This window comes from Tamandua tetradactyla, chromosome 6, assembly GCF_023851605.1.
Source record: "Tamandua tetradactyla isolate mTamTet1 chromosome 6, mTamTet1.pri, whole genome shotgun sequence".
In the NCBI taxonomy this organism is placed as follows: domain Eukaryota; kingdom Metazoa; phylum Chordata; class Mammalia; order Pilosa; family Myrmecophagidae; genus Tamandua; species Tamandua tetradactyla.
The window spans coordinates 164,644,016-164,661,102 of record NC_135332.1 but is presented as its reverse complement, the minus strand read 5'-3'; the positions used below and the strand labels follow the sequence as shown (position 1 = coordinate 164,661,102).

The 17,087-nt window shown below is 39.9% G+C and overlaps 1 protein-coding gene across 5 annotated transcripts in view; it reads right to left on the bottom strand.

Moving 5' to 3' along the window:
* The window catches only part of COL14A1 (collagen type XIV alpha 1 chain), a 219,066-nt gene that overhangs the window by 109,367 nt on the left and 92,612 nt on the right, over window positions 1–17,087 (bottom strand). For 4 of the 5 annotated variants that reach the window (XM_077167556.1, XM_077167558.1, XM_077167557.1 and 1 more), the window contains exons 17-23: window positions 16,820–16,952; window positions 15,447–15,506; window positions 13,675–13,826; window positions 8,597–8,726; window positions 7,332–7,454; window positions 4,906–5,055; window positions 1,099–1,215 (exon numbers count right to left, since the gene is read on the bottom strand). In XM_077167556.1, the coding sequence (XP_077023671.1) occupies window positions 1,099–1,215; window positions 4,906–5,055; window positions 7,332–7,454; window positions 8,597–8,726; window positions 13,675–13,826; window positions 15,447–15,506; window positions 16,820–16,952 (865 nt within the window). Of the gene's footprint in view, window positions 1–1,098; window positions 1,216–4,905; window positions 5,056–7,331; window positions 7,455–8,596; window positions 8,727–13,674; window positions 13,827–15,446; window positions 15,507–16,819; window positions 16,953–17,087 lie in introns of those variants that run through there. The other variant, XM_077167560.1, reaches the window with a different exon arrangement.

Here is a 17,087-nt window from a genome sequence, read left to right as displayed (position 1 = left end):
TGTGACTATCAAAACAACGCATCAGCTGGGATGAGCGGACGTTCCTACATCAGCTCATATTCTGACTTCATATTCATATTTGCTCTCAGCACTCTACTAAACTGTGCATTCTACTTTAGGGATTAGTGCAAAAGTGGTATTTATGGATTTTGAATGTAGTTATAGCTAGGATGGGAGGTACTAAATCCAGTCCAATCCGAACCCAAAATGGCAGCTCTTTCTGCTTTTTTAAATGAGGAAACCAACGATCATTTGTCCAGAAAGTAACAAACATTGTAACTACCAAATTTGAAAAAAAATTTTTAAATCCCCTCCCCCACAAATATGACATATTTTTTCTACTGTGCATACAAATCCCATTAAAATCATTTTCATTATTTGATCTCATCTTTGGAATATTATTCACGCTGATAATGTGAAAGGGGGGTTAATAGGGCCTAGAAACTCCCTTTCCTGCTATCAGTATTTTGTTATTCCTGATATTATTAATGACAATAAGAAGACATTTTTTGTGTTTCAATTTTGCAACAAAGTCCCAAATCTTAGATGTACTCAAGAACTGTAATGCTGAAGAGCCTCACAGAAATATATTATTCTATCTCCTGAATGAGAATTTGTTCTTCTCCAACCATCATCACAAGAATAAAAGAAACACTAAGGAAAACTTTACCTTTAAACTTTCATCCCCACAAGTGAATGCCAACATTAGGGTATCATCATTTTTTTAGTGTATGTTAGTTCTGGCTATTCTGCTCCAACTACAAAAGCAGCCGATCGTGTTTACTGTGTGCAAAACATTGTTGCAAGTGACGTATACAATTATTTCCATTAAATATTCCAGAAATTTACAGGGTTATACTATGTGTACTGTGGGGGTACCAGATACTACGGTCATACCCGTCAACAGATGGGTAAACGGAGGTTTGGAGAGATTAAATAATTGGCTTAAACAGCCCGTCTGATTCCAAGTCCTACATGATTAGCCATTAAGCCATATTGTTACCCCAGGAAGAGGGCTCTCGTCTGACGTTGCTCATGCATTCTCCACAGTGATTTGCAGAGAACTAAAGAGGCTGGTGCTTTATGGATTGCACTTACCCTGGAGGGATTCTATGACTATCCTGTAGGCAGAGGCATGACGCTGCACCTGCCACCGAGCACACAGGCTGGTCATCTGAATGTTGTCTGCCTGGAGATTGGTCACGCCCAAGAACACTGTAATGAAATGCAGATATAATTACATCACACATCAGATGATGCCACCTCATGTCCCCAAGTCTGGCATGAACTAAAACATGACAAAATTCCCATTCAATGCTCCAGACTTAGAGATGGGAACTTCATCAACTCACAACAGATTAGTATATTAAAGACATTATTTTGTGATTTTAAAAAAGCAGGTTCAAAAATATGATATATGGTATGGACTGATATTTGTAAAGGAAAAAGAAACAGATATTAGCAAGAAAAATATCAGGTACACTGGATAGGGAAACTCTGGGTGATTTGTAATCTTCTTTATTTGTGTTTTCTACAACTTCATAATGAATATATAATTTTTTAGTAAAAATGAAATATAATATGTACATATTAGCTATTGAAAGAGAGCCATGGCTGAAGCAAAAGGGAAGAGCAGAGTAGACAGCATGGAAGTGGGACTGGGGAGCAGCTTTGCAGGGGCTGGCCTTCAAAACATGATCGGATGAGAACGAAAAAATTTAGACACATAAGATTGAAAAAGTTTACATACATAACTAAAAATATATACATATGTGCTTATTTAGCTTAGAACATTGTGACATGCAAGAATGACTCACAAAATGTTTATTTTGGGAAATGGTAAATATACTATTTCTCCAATACAAAAGAGAAGTAACCATGGGGTGTTTACTATTTTAGATCCAAGCAGAAAAAGGAGAAAATTAACATTCACTTTTCCTAACGATATCTGACTTCCTTCCATATAATTTTTTCTTAGTTCTCCATCTCTCTCTTAGCTACCTCATAAAATAAAAATTGCTTAAAATTATTTTTTCAAGATGGCAAAATGATCTTGTCTGATCTCAACATATACCTTTACACTGTTGCATTCTTAGATTGGAAAGGAAGACCTTTTTTACTGTGTCCAATTAATTCCTCATAACGACTAATATGACCATAATAAATTTAAAAAGAAACAAACCTTCGTTTAACTTATTTGAGATGGTGGTATCTGTGGGGGTTATTGCTTGGGAGAAAAAAATCACAAATAAGAAACTCATCTAGTTTACTTTAAGGACAAGAATATAAAATAATTTATATTCTTTTAAATATAATAAAATAGAATAAAAGAATATAAAAGAATTCAAGAATTCAATTCTTTTAAAATATGTTTGCAATACTCCACATATTTACTAAGGGAGAGAAAAGGATGGGAAAGGAAGAAGAGGGAAGCAGAGAAAAGAGGATAGAAAGGATGAATTAAGAAGTTATAGGGGAGGGCAGGCCATGGTGGTTCAGTGGCAGAGTTCTCACCTGCCATGCTAGAGACCCGGGTTCAATTCCCAGCGCCTGCCCAGGCAAAAAAAAAAAAAGAAGTTACAGGGGAAAAAGAGACCAATAAAGAATCCAACAGGCAGAAAAAGCGGTACAGACAGAAAGGGTAATATAGAGTGGAAAATAAAATGAAATAGAGCAGGAGAGAGAAGAAGAGAACGGGAGAACTGCACAGAGCACTCTACGGTGTTGGTAAGGAGCACTGGAGGACTGCTATGATAACACAGCAAGGAGAAGGTCCTTCGAGGATACGTTGGTACCCCAAACTTCAACAGCCAGGTCAGAGCCACAGGCTGAAGGTTTCCAAGATCTGTTGAAGTCACAGACTATGTCCTTTGAGATTAATTTTTTTTTCAAGTGTCTGGCTTTAAGGTCTCAAGGGATTCCATGAAAGAGAAATTCAGGAAGCTACTTCTAAAGAAAGGGATTGGCCCTCTATGAAATCCAGGCTGTTTTTGGTGTCAAGTATAAGAGATGCCCCCATTCTTGTCTGAAAATATTTATCAGATTAATTATGTGGTTAGGGGTGAGGGTGAAATGTGGGACCAAGTACATAAAGAATAACTATTACAATAATAATAGTGGTTATTGATTAAGTGCTTGCTATACAATAGTCAGTCTACAAATATTATGTCTTTATTCCTCACAATCAGCCATAAACTGGTCAGTATTCTCTTTATTTTAGAGTTTAAAAAATTGGGGCTCAAAGAAGTAATTTGCTCAAAATCATACCTAATAAGTAGCAGATTCAAGCCTTATTCTTTTTCTTTTTTTAACTTTTTTTTTTAAGGCTTATTCTCTTACTATCACCATGTCTACCATTGTCCAGTTTGGGGCAAACATTTTTGATAGCACTTAGGATGATCTGAACAGATACATGGCTGAAACGTTATTTTGGTAATTTATGCATTATTTTTAATGTGTATTAAAGGAGTGATTTTCTGTTGAAGGTAATATGCTGGTTTGAAAATATTATGTACCCTAGAAAAGCCATGTTTTAATCCTGATCTAATCTTATGGGAGCGACTGCTTCTTTTAATCCTGATTCAACACTGTAGGTTGGAAACTTTTGATTATATTCTCTCCATAGTGATGTGGCATGCCCAACTGTGGGTGTGGCCTTTTGATTACATGAAGATGTGACTCCACCCATTCCATGTGGGTATTGATTAGTTTACTGGAATCCTTTAAAAGAGGAAACATTTTGGAGAGATTCAGAGCTCACAGAAACTACAGGAGCCAACAGAAACTACAGAAGCCTCAGAGTTGACAGAAACTTCACAGTGGAGCTGACACAGATGTGGACATGTGGAGAACAGAAACATGGATGTTTGGAGATGCTTGGAGCCCAACAGACATTGCCATGAGATGTTAAGCAAGTCAGAACCTGGAAAGAGCCAAAGGAAGCCAAGAGATGAAAGCCAGCCCTGGAGAAGCAAAGTGAGGGACCCCCACAGGCTGAAGGCAATGGAGCCCAGGAGCAAGGGACCAGCAGATGTCAGTCACGTGACTACCCAGCTGACAGAGGGGTTCTAGACCCATCGGCCTTTCTTGAGCAAAGGTAACCTCTTGTTGGTGCCTTAATTTGGACACTTTTACTTCCTTGGAACTGTAAACTTGTCACTTATTAAATTTTCCTTTTTTATAGCCGTTTCAGTTCTGGTGTATCACATTCTAGCAGCAAGCAAACTAACACAGGTAATTATATAGGTTATATAAAATATTTAATTAAAAAAATTAAGTCGATTTAAAGAAATAAATAGGTGTGTGGGAAGTGTGATCAACATCAGGGATATGGAACACACAGGCTGGAGTTTGGAAAACACTGCATTGTGCTGTGGCATCTGGGAATGGTGTATGCCAGTGAGAAATCCCAGCTGGTGGACAGACTGCATGAAAACACACGAAAGAGGAGAGGGGGTTTCCTTAGAGTGTTGCAGGTACTTTTTATGGAGGATGAGTGTATGTGTGTATGTGAACGGGTGTGTAAGGGGTGGGGCGAAGGCTTGGTGAGAAGGCAAACTGCCCTCCTTGGTCAAGGGGGGGAGTTTGGCTGCGTCAGGCCACAGGATGGTTGGAAAATTTCACCTAACTTGGAAGATTCCAGCAAAGACTCTCCAGAAGGAAATCCTAACCACAACCATCAAGAATATCAAAATGCCAGGTGCTGACATTCCACCTGCCAACCAGGAATCTGACCTACAGCCCTGAATAAAGAACACACCTCGCTTTCCATGAAACAACATCCAGACAATACGATGCTGAGGAAAAGGAAAACCAACTGCCAAATTGCAGCAGCGGCTGAGTTACAGTGAAAACAAAGCAGCAAAACCACATGCAGGGACCAAGGGGGCGGGACGTGGATCTTACATGTTTGCACCACGCCTGTCAGAGCATCGCTATAGCTGGAACCCTGGGAGGCAAATATTTTCACGTTGTAGTCCATCCCGCTGAGGAGGTTTGTGATAAGAATGGTATTGATGTCAGCGCCCACAAAAGTTTCCAGGGTCGGGCCGGGAACTTAAAAGGGGCAAAGAGTATATTTCAGTTACAACAGAATGTGCAAAAATGAAAGCATTCTCAACTGGTTTTAGGTTTCCCAGGATGACACAGCAAGCAAACAGCAGCACTTGAAACCACTCTTATCTAGCTCTCAAACCTACAAACTGGCCACAGGGCACAGGGTTTTTTAGGAACCTAGTCCTCTTCCCAAAAGCTCCTTTCCTGGGATGTTTTCAAAGATGCTGGTCCATCTTACAATCTACCCATCTACTATATTGTGAGGCCTTCAGAGTATAAATGCTCTGTTGTTAGAGGCAGCTGGAAAACTTGTCACATTGAAGAAATCATTCTCCAGTTGCCCCTAATTAGATACCCTGCTTGGTCCCCAGTAGGCAAGCATCCAAATTTGTCATGACACCATGCCATACCTTGTCACACGGGAGCCAGCATGCCTGTTACCACTATAGTTCTATCCACTCTTCTTATGATGTCTAATACCAGACAGATGAAATTTTTGTTCCAAGGCACTTGACCAGCTAGCTGGCTTTTTGTGCCTTTGCATAGCCACCTCTGCTTCAGCTAAGTGGGGTCTTCGATAAAGCATTAAAAACAATCCTTGCCAGATCCTATACAAATTTATCTACCTCCTCCTACTTTCCATACACAGTCCTTCATTCTTCAAGGACTATACCAGGAACCCCTTTCCAACAGTCCATTTATATATATATATATATATATATATTTTACTCATGTATTATCTCAATAGCAAGTTTCCTGGGACCCAACACAGACCGTTAATGTGTGGCAAATGACCACATATGAGCCTCCCATTTGGCCTTGAACAGGGTTCCTCAACCTTGGCACTGGTGACAATTTGGACTGGATAATTCTTGGTTTGGGGGCTATCCTGTGAATTGGAGGATGTTTAGTGGCTCCCACCAGATGCCAGTAGCAACCCCCACCAAAGACTTTACAATTAAAAGTATCTCCAGACATTGCCAAATGTCCGTTGGGGGGCAAAATTGCTCACTTGACAACTACTGGCCTAAAACAAAGCTTTCTGCTTCCAGAAGACCCAATAAATATTTGCAAAATGGCCCAAAGAGCAAATTCAGCAAGTCTATCTAATATTATCAGTTAGGATATACATTGTCAGGGTGATGAATTTATTATCTCACGTAGAAAACCTATGGGTAAATGAACGAGCAGAATATATAATTGGCATGTACTTGACCCACCCTGTCATACAAGTGACCTAAGGACACCTTGACTTTACAGGAATAGGAAGCTTTGTGGCTAGATGGAGATGAAAGCTCTAAACATTGGGAATCTGCAACTTCTCATTCTTTTTCTCTTACTTCTTGGATTAGGTGGAAAATTCCACTTACAAACCTCTCCTCATTTTGGAAACTATGATGGGGCATACAACTCATCACAGCCCTCAGGTTGTGGTAATGAAAGGCTTTTATCAGCATTTTGGCCAGCTTCATAAGGAGACCCCTTTCTCTTCCACCTGCCCACATCGCTGTATCTTGAATGCAGGGAATGATTCACATAGGAGGCCAGTTGTAGCCTTCATCCATATGCCCGTGGAGAGGAGGCCGTGTGCACCCAGCAGCTACTGGAGTATCATCTCTTACCCTTAGCACCTTCATGAAATTCAAACAGGAGACTAGAAATAGATATTATAACAGTCTTCTCAGTTTTCTAGACCCAGGCCTCTGACACTCTGGTGGTTCAGCAGGAAGAAGTTGTGAAATTCTTTCTGTTAAGTTGGCAGGAAAGTTTTAAAAATGTTCTTTGCACCATTTAAAAAAAATGTGCTCTGCCTGCAAAAACTTCATTGGTCTCAATCTGTAATCTGAGATGTTGCTCTTGCCTCTATAATCATTTTCAGCCATTTCTGTTGTGTCCAATAATCTGGGCACTTACGTCTCTAGGCTGATGCAACTAAAAGACCTCCATCTCCAACTTCTCTAAACAAAAATCCCACTGAACCATGAAAATGAAACAGCAGGAGTAGCCTTAGGGATCCACTAGTCTGCTCAAGATTTACTCCTTCTCCCTCCCCCACCACTAATTTTCAGCTTCTTTGCTTTAGGCCTCAGACTGTGCTAATTTGCATTTTAGATCCCTTATCATGGTTACCATATATATATATATATATATATTTTTTTTTTTTTTGCATGTGCAGCCACCGGGAATCGAACCCGAGTCTCCGGCATGGCAGGTGAGAACTCTGCCACTGCACCACCATTGCCCGGCCTACAATATATCTTTAAATCATTACTTACGGCTAACGGGTTTGTAGACAATCCTGTAGCCTTTCACAGGGGAAGATGGGGGATCCCACGTAATGCGCAATCGGTTATACCACTCCTCTGAGACCCGTAAGTTTTGGGGACCAGACAGTGGCACTGAGCAGGAAGGGAAAGGAAAAACAGGAGTTCAGTGTGCTTTTCATCTCTATGACCTACACTGCTATCTGGGGGCAGTTTTCCATGCAATACAGATAATTATAACAGTAATGAAGACAACGAAAGCTTGTGTAGATATGTAACCAAGAATTTTCATGCATACTCCCTCACTGATCATTTTGGCTGATTAATTTTAAACAAACATTTATTGATATCCCCTACATGCACTGCAGTGAACAGTACAGATGAGGCCTCTGGCTCACATGATGTTTACTTTCCAAGTGGTGGGAGACAATGAACACATATATGATTAAACAGGAAGGAAACGCTCAGATAGTAAACAGGGCCATGACATGACAAAGAAACAAAGCAGGATGATATCATAGAGAGTGGAGTTACATTGCAGCTACTGAGCGGGTAAGACAAAATGAAAAGAAAAAGTCAGACAAGCAAACATCCATAATCCATGTGGAAGGGATAACTTGCACAAAGTCACTAAGGCAGGAATAAGCTTAATGTGTCCAGTGAAGAGCAGGAAAGGGAGGTGTGGCTGTGAGAATTGTTAGGAGGTGAGATCGAAGAGGTGGGCAGGAACAGGCCATATGGCCCTCGTAGGCTATGAGAAGGGAGTTGGGAGCTCTCCTGAGTTAGTGGGAAGCCATTGAGAGGCTTAAAGCTAGAAAAGAGACTTGAGATTATTTATATTTAAAGAGATCTTCAGGCTCCTGTGATGTACATAAAGGATGGCAAGAGTGGAAGTAGGAAGTTAGTGCATAAACCTCAGTGATAGGGGATGGTGGCTTGAATTGGGATGGAGGCATTCCATGGAAAGCAGTGAGCAGACATTCAGAATGCATTTTGGATAATCAACAAAACTTGTAGTAAAATAGATTTTTAGGAGAAAGACCTTTTTTTTTTCAGTCTTCACATTTACAGATGAGAAAACTAAAGCCCAGAGTAGTCAAGCAACTTGCCTAAAGTCACACAGCTTCTATGTGTAAAGACTAGATTCAAACACAGATTTTCTGTCTCCATTTCTCTTTTGCTCTTCTCACTCCATTATTGTCTCTTTTAGTGCATATTATAGGCATGACAGTTTCCGATTAGTCAGGTAGTAACCAAAAGGAGAACATTTCACTCACAGGTTTTTCCAGGAGCAGAGACACTGACGCCTTCTCCATCAGTGTAGATAGGAGTCACTGTGACTTTGTATTCGGTATCAGGAAGCAGAGGCTTCAGAAGGAGATCATTCTGGCCTCCAGGCACCATAACCTGAGCAGAAAAACAAAGAACCCATAGTCTTAGTAAAACTTCTGTTCCTATTAATCCACTGATAAGCAGGACTTCGGGCACTTTGAAATAATCAGAAGCAAGGAGATGCGCTTTGAGAGTGAAAGAAAAGTAAGGGGATCCATGCAAAACCATGTCGCTCTGAAATCCTCCCTCGCAGTAACCCTTAGTTTATAAGCACCAATACAGAGCGCTTAAATTTGAAGGTCTGAGGCTCTGAAGAATATTGATCTCTCAACATTTTCTCACCATTTCTAAAGTATCCAGAAGAAGAGAATAATGATCTGTTTGGAAAGCAGGTGTTGATCACTTAGGAGTATTCATTCTATAACCCAGCCTGCTTATCATTTTTTATTCTACTAATCACCTTGAAAATTTAGTCCTCCATTCTCTATTCCTTCAGAGATAATCTGACCCCAGCATTTCTTCCTTTCACTTGAAGAAGAATGGACGTTAACCAAGAGCAAAGAACTACATATTAAATCCAAGATTTCAGTTGGAACAAAGTTATCAGTAGCACTAAAACAGGTTGCAGCTTTTTATTCCCGAAAAAAAAAGATGTCTTCCTTAATTTCAAAAATTTCAATTGAAAAAAAAATTACCATCACTGTCTTCAAAAGATTACAAAAAATGCAATGTAGCTGTAGGGTCAACATTGCACAAGGGTGAGTGCAACATGCCGTGTGGCACAGCAGTGCAAACTCTGACATCCCTGAAAGAACGGACCAGGACAGCCACATGTTCTCAATTTTGGAACCACAGAATGTTCTGCCTGTGCTCCAGCAGTTAGATACTGGCACATGTCTGGGTCATTTAGGAACTTAAGGCTAAACAAATGCTAAGAGTAAGAACTGACCCAAGCAGGTTTAAAGGAATCACAAGACCAGGACAGCTGGAGGTGCTTTTCAGGATAAAATGCCAGCGGGCAAAGAGCTGCACTCTACTCTGGCTGAGACAGGAACCAATCACTCATGGAATAAGCCAGAGAAAGCCTCCAGTTGAACCCAGCAGCAGCTGTGGCTAAGACATTGTTAAACCCTTAAAGTAATGTGCTATTTTAATACGAAAAAAGAAAATCTGAGTTGGGTGATTTTATATTAGATAAATATGATTTTTTGCTCTTCATAGTAAAAGGGCACTGAAATGTACAGGATTGCAATAACAGGTGGGCTCAGGGGCCTGGGAGGGAGATTTACCGAAAGGCATTGGAATGAGTTAGACAGCCTGGGCTTGGAGGGCATGCAAAGGAGGAACTGCGGTTGCTCTGACTTGGAGGACTGCACTGACGCCCCTTCCTTCAGGGTGTTTGCCTTAAATATGACTCCTCTGGAGCACACAGAGCCTAGGCGTTCATCCCAAGCAGTCTGTCTAGCCAGCCACCCATGTTAATGTTCCTCAAACATGGTCATCTCTCAGCCTGAGAAGGGCATGGCCGTGGAGGCCATCAGGGTTAGTGCCCAGAGCCCAGGAGAGCAGGACGAGTATTCTGGAAGGCGCATTTAGTTTTAGTTTTCTAGGCAGTGGTTGCTAAGGTCTGTAACAATCGCCATCACTTAAGTAATTATTATTAGGTGGTAGGTGCTTCTCTAAATAGCTTAATATAGTAATTCAATTAATCTTCACAGCATCCCTTTAAGGTAAGGAGTATCATTTCCCTCATTTAACAGATGGGGATACTGACACTCACTTTACAGATGGGGAAACTGAGAGCTGATGAGTGAAGGAGCCAAGACTGAAATCTGGCTCTGGGCATTGTTGTAACCACTATGCCCTACCCTACATGACTGCATTGCTCACATATTTTTACCCTAATGGTGCTCATTCCCCAGAGTAAAGCATAAATCTCCTCTTATGGGTTCTCCAAATTCTTCCTGCTTGCCCTCTTCTTGTTTGAACAATACAGAGGAAAGACTGGTTCCTGCTTAACAGCAGATGGTGGTTTTGTTTACAAAACAATTCTATATAATATACTCATAGCCAAGTGGGATGAAAATCTAACCAGCTCAATTTAAGTTTTTAATTTTTTCAGAACTGTAACTTCATGTCTGGCTCCATTACCGCCCAAAGCTCTTCAAAGCAGCCTGGACCATAGCCAGCAAGCAAGCTGTTTCTTGAGGCAAAAAGAGGATTCCCTGCATTTCATTGGGTTCCCATCTCATAAAGTTCTGTTTACTAGGCAGGGCTTCTCAAACTATTTGTGGTAAAAGACCAGGTGGTGTTCTAATCCATTGCAGACCAATATTTTTATAAAATACAATGAAAAATAAATTTCTAGAGAAATGATTATGTGCTTGGATAGTGCAGCAATGTCAAACTGCTATAAATACTTTTAAAATTTCTTATTATCTGTACTTATCTTTTGGTAAACTGAGTCATACTTTGAGTAGTACTGTTCTAGAAAGTTTCTGGCAATGTAGAATTCAAACCATGGTTATGAATTTTGACATCTATACTCTAGAAAAGTCTGGAATCTTTGTGCAAAACCTTTTTACTCTGGGGACAAAATTCAGGGCAATGTCGTTGCCTGGCCTGCCTATTTCAGAGCAGAGATGACAGTCAATCCTTATGAAATATCTGACGTGTGGTTTTCCTTTCTAAAAGTTCAAAAGGTTTTTTTATTGGAAATATTTGGTAGATTCTGATTGTAGTTAAAATGCATATATACTTCACCTACCTCAATGAGAAAAGTAAATTCAGTTCTGCTTGGTTTACATTTATTAAAGCCAAACTTTGGGTACAATGTTAAACATACACTATTCTACAATTTTAAGACTCTATTTTATCATTTCATCATATAAATTTATCAGCTTTTATGGTTAAGGAAAAATTGGAAAGTTAGTAAGGGAGGCATTTCTCTTATTCAGATATTTTTCTTTTCTCACATTCTAAAAATGTTTTAGGGGCAGGCCATGGTGGCGCAGCAGGGAGAATTCTCGCCTGCCAGTGGAGACCCAGGTTCGATTCCCAGTGCTTGCCCATGCAAAAAAAAAAAAAAAGTTTTAGCTGTCTCTCTTTACCATCCATCTTCAAGATATCCATTTGATCAGCTGGATTTCAAGACTGATGGACTTTAAGTCTTCAACTGCCCTTAACTTGGTTTTCTAGCCTAAATTTAGATGCACCCCACTTTACATCTCTAATAATAATATATTAAATGTGTATGGCAATAATACTTCATGAAAACACTGAGACATAAAATTCCCATCTAATCCTCAGGTGAGCTCCTGAAAGATGCCTATAATTACAGTGTGTTCAAATTCAATTTAATTGAAAACATTAAAGGAGCTTGATATTAAAGGAATTCTACAGTATTTTCTTATATATAGAAAAAAACCCACTCTGTACTGAAATAATAACAATCAAATTTATCAATATTTTAAAATTTAGTTAAGGGTTTAATTTGGACACATGTGTAGTTAAGACTTTTGATCTTTTTTTCCTTCATCTAGGTGCCCAAGTACTTCAAAACTCAACAGTGTGAAATGAAAGCAACTAGCAAAGGGAAAATTATCTAGAGACAACCCAAAGTAAATATTATTATTATTTTTCCTTGCATAGTTTACAAGTGCATGCATGAGATTAAATTGTTACTTTCTTTCCAAATTAGCAGGAATAATTCACCAAGAAGCTCAATGTGTTTCTTGGAAAGAGTAAAAACAGAAAAAAAATTTTCACTCTGGGGAGTGTTCAGGAACCTCATTTTTAGAAACAAAGTTACAATATAAAGAACATAAGGAAAATGGGACATCCAAATTATATCTTTAACTACCATGCTTAGACATGATTTCAATGTTTTTAAATTCACCAATCATGAATTATTTGAAATGTATGGCTCAAGTGAGTTTATAATTTAATAGATGTCCATTAATTTTCTAAAGTACTCCCAAACCAAATTCATGGCCCTTTTAAGATATTCACAGTGGGTGTGGCTATTCTCAGTGGGTGTGGCTATCCACAGTGGGTGTGGCTTACACTAGGTTCTATAATGATTTCCTCTATCAGTTTTACATAAAGTACTTTCCTGAAAGAATATTGAGATCAAACATTCATTGTAAACAGATAAATAAAAATAATTTCCCACCAAAGGATTTCCCATTATTCTTAATGAATTTTGGAGACTTTTTTCCCTAGCGTGTCTTCAAAAATAATGCAGCCAAGGGCAGAAAGATGCAATCAGTGAGGCTAAAAATGCATGTTCCCAGGCAAGAAGAAAAAATGCCTTGTGGATGCAAACTGGAGTTAACTGGTCTGACTGGAAGTATGTATAAGAAAACAATTTTCAGGTCCAGACTGAAAAGTGATATGGTAAAAATTAAGATGACATAGAAAGGTCATGATTAAAAGTTTACTTAGGTTTACCATTTAGAAAAATAAATATAGATAAATAACTTAAAGAAAACTCAACCTATTAAAATCTAAACCCCTGGGGGAGACATCCATAATTATTATAAACTTGTCAGTAAAATACATAACTACTTGTCAATGGATGGCATTTTATTAGGAACTTTTCAACTACATAAAGAAGACCTTTCATATGTGCTTTTTCTGAAAAACCTTTATCAGATTCCCAAGAGCAAAAAGGGATTTTTACATATACTTATATATTTATATTCATTTATACCAATACAAGTATATAACACACTTTTTAAGACCCATCTTTGGGGCTCTGACAGGCAAGCAAAGCCACGGAGGCAAGGTAGGGTACCAGGTACAGGAGCTTCATCAACTGGAAGTAGCAAGTTATGGAAAAAGTTTGGGACATAGAAAGGTCACCAGGAGACCAGTAGCAAAGTTTGAATTAACCAAGAACATAAGTTTCTGGTAGTCACCAAGAAAGCAGCAGTATAGCTTGCATTTGGAGATAGCCTTGTTAGTTAGCTCTGTTAGTCATGAACCCGCAGAATTTCCAGTCAGCCATGTTTATACAGACCGTTGCTACCACTTCTTCCGCAGTCTCCCCTGGAGCAGTCAGATAGGTCACCCTGAACTGCTGCACATTGCTGTCTGAAATGTCCCATTTTACCCGCAGGCTAGAAGTGGTTTCATCATTTACAACCAGATTTCTGATTCCTGTCCGGAAAACTGGAATAAACAAGGATTAAAGAATCTTCACCCATCACGTTCCAAAATGAGCCAAAGAGACTATATGTAGCCATGGCAACATGAATCATTCAATGGCCTTTTGTCTATTGTGTAGGACCACATGAAACAAGAACAACTCAGTTTGAGTAGTTAATGGGGAGCTTTGATGCTGACTAGTGACAGACAGAAAGGGGTTAAGAGATTCTTATAAAGTGAGACCATGGACCTCTCAAAGTCATCACCTCTGTGTATAGGCCGCAGAAGAGAACTGGGGAGAAACCGCTGGATATGGGAAACCAGGCAATTGCACCCAAAGGGGAGCATGTGAAGCTCAAGAGAACTTCACGCTGGCGTTCTGTTGGAGTAGTGGACACAGAAGACCAGAGTGGTCAGCCTGAGTTTGCAATCTAGAATCCAACACACATGCCATCCGCTTGTCACCCCATTTCTGTTTAATACTTATCTTTCAAAACTAATCTCTCACCATGGCTGCCTCTATCCATTCAGCCCACACAGCCTCATCCTTCCTCTACTATCCATCCAAACCCCTTCACCTGTGTTCTCTGCTACCTATTCAAACTCCTTCACCTCATTTCCTAAGGTGCCTGCTCCTTCTTTTGTCCCATTTCCTTCTCTCTCTCTCTCTCTCTCTCTCTCTCTGCTGCCCTGACTGTCTTTCATTCTGTCATCTCTACTGGCTCTTCCTTCTCTTCATCTGTTCATCCATTCATTCAGCAAACATTCATTGAGATTTTAGTGTATGTCAGTGTACTTTAGGCCTTAGAACTATGGCTTGACTAACACTTGACAAAAAAGCCATTGTCACAGAAGAGGTAGGAGACTGACATTCACCAGGCAAACTGGGAGAGATACAGGCAGTGTGAACAAGAGGGAACTACTCACATTCAGAGCTAGGAGTTCTAGATGGCAAGAGGGAGTGAGAGAAGCATAGGAAATACAGTGAGGCCAGGAGGCAAGCTACAGCCCAACCAAGAAGGGTCTTGGTTGTTATGATAAAAAGATTTGGGGCACAAAGAAGAGGTCAATAAAGATTAACTGAGTAGTGGGTGAGTGAGTGAATGAATGAATGGGTAGTAGAGAACCACTGAAGGATTTTAAATGATATTGTGAGATTTATCCACCTAGTTGAATCTGACTGCAAATTCGGATGTGTATTACAGTGGAGAGGAGAGAGAAGCTGAAAGAGAATATAGCAGATAGAGGAAGAAACAACATAGCAGCCAAATCTCAGCAACCCACAGAAATGCAAGGAAACCATGGCATGAGTAATTCTCAACAGGAGAAACCACTGAGATAAAGAGGAGAGTTTGCTGTGCTAATATAACTCAGAAGAGTTCAATGGGAGCCAGGGTGAAGATGGAAGAAAGCTAGAGAGCCTGTCAAAATGAGATCAATGGACTAGAAGACTAATTGGCATTTAGGATTAAAGATCATGCTGGAAGGTTGGGAGAGAAGTAAAATTCAAGCCAGCATGCCAGAGATGGGAAGGAGGGACATCTCTTTTCCTAATTAATAATGCAAAATAGATGAAACTGAAACAGCACTTCTGTTTCAATCAAACATTTCTTACAGGTAAATAGGGTTCCCATTTGTCCTTACCTGAAGTCACAGGTGTGGTAGGGATTATGGTTGTGGCTGGTTCTGTCCAAATGCTGTCAACTAAAAATAGGCATTACTTAAAATTCTGTAATGATAACAACACTATGCATTCATGTATAGCATTTTGTGGTTTTCAAAGAAAATTTTACCCAAATTATCTCACTTTTATCTCCACTGTGTGAAGACCAAAGAGGTAAGTTGTAAAGGAAACTCTATTCTATAGGAAAGGAAACTGAAACCCAAAGAAGTTCAAGTTCTAGTCCACAGACACTGACTTCATAAAAACATGTGAATTACAACCACAAAAACATGAAACCTCCCAGTTACTTTGCAATGGGGATATTACCATGATAATTAACAAGAATGAAATGTTGCTCTGGACCAATTTTCAAAAGGTCTGCCAAACAAGGTGGCCAAGGAGGGCCACATGCTCAGGCAAGAAGTCCATCTTCCAGTCCTTGTGTCTACTCCAGGCATCAAACAGAATGTTGAACATTTATGGATGTGGGTGGGGGTTCTTGAGGTGGGGGCTGATACACCCATGCCCCAGGTACCTGAATTCGGCTGCCAATGCCTCCCAACTACTTCCCTCACTTGAGCTCACATGCTCTGTCAGGGCATCAGCCACTTCCAATGCGGCGACCAATGGTCCAGCCCCTCTGCCTAAATTTGGGACAATTCAGAAGGGCCTTCCCAGCTACAGAGCTCCTAAAAGGGTTAGCTCAGGGCTCAGCTGCAGTTCCAGCATGGGTCAGCTTCTCCCTGCTCCTCCCCACAGCTCTCACTTCCTCACAGATGTATCTCCTGACTGCACTCTTCAAAAAACCATCTGGATGCAATTTTCTGTCTCAGAATCTGATTCCAGGGATCCCAATCTAAGACAACTGAATATGTGGTTAATACCTCATATTTTAAAAATGAAGGGATGAATGAATCAGTGAATGGATTTTGCACAAGATTCTTGGAACCAAAATCAACTCAGCACATTCCAGAAATTCTTGGACACGTTAGCCTAGGTTTATTTTGGTGTGCTCATTTATTTGTTTATGAATTATTTCATCCATCTAGCCATCCATTCATCAAAGTATTTATTATTCAGTTAAAATGTGCTAGGTACAGTGCTAAGAGCTAAAGACATAATGGTGAACAAGACAGATGTGGTCCCTGCCTTCATATGTGACTTACTAGTCTAGGATGCTTAAGTGCTTGATAGATCTGTTTATTGAAGGTGGAATTATGGTGGGGGACAAAGAGAAATTGAAGCCTCCTTAGCTAGGAATAAGATTGGTGGGGAAAGAACTGATGGAGAGTAAACGGTGTCAGAATGGATGGTGGGAGCTACTGAAGTTGATTTTGGCCAGAACAAAACTTACGTGTGTTCCCGACAGCAGTAACCACCTCAGTCTCACTTCCATCATCAAGTACAGCCAGCAGTGAAACTTCATACTCAGTGCCGGGATCCAGGCCTTCAATAACATATGAGTCTTGCTCTTCTTTTAGGAAAACCTGAAAAATACTTGGTGATTAGTAACTAGGTTTTCTTGAATAACAGGGGATACAAATAAATAAAAAATAAAAGAAAGAAAGAAGGAAGGAAAGAAATGAGGGAGAAAAGAGAGAGAGAGAGAGAGAGAGAGAAAG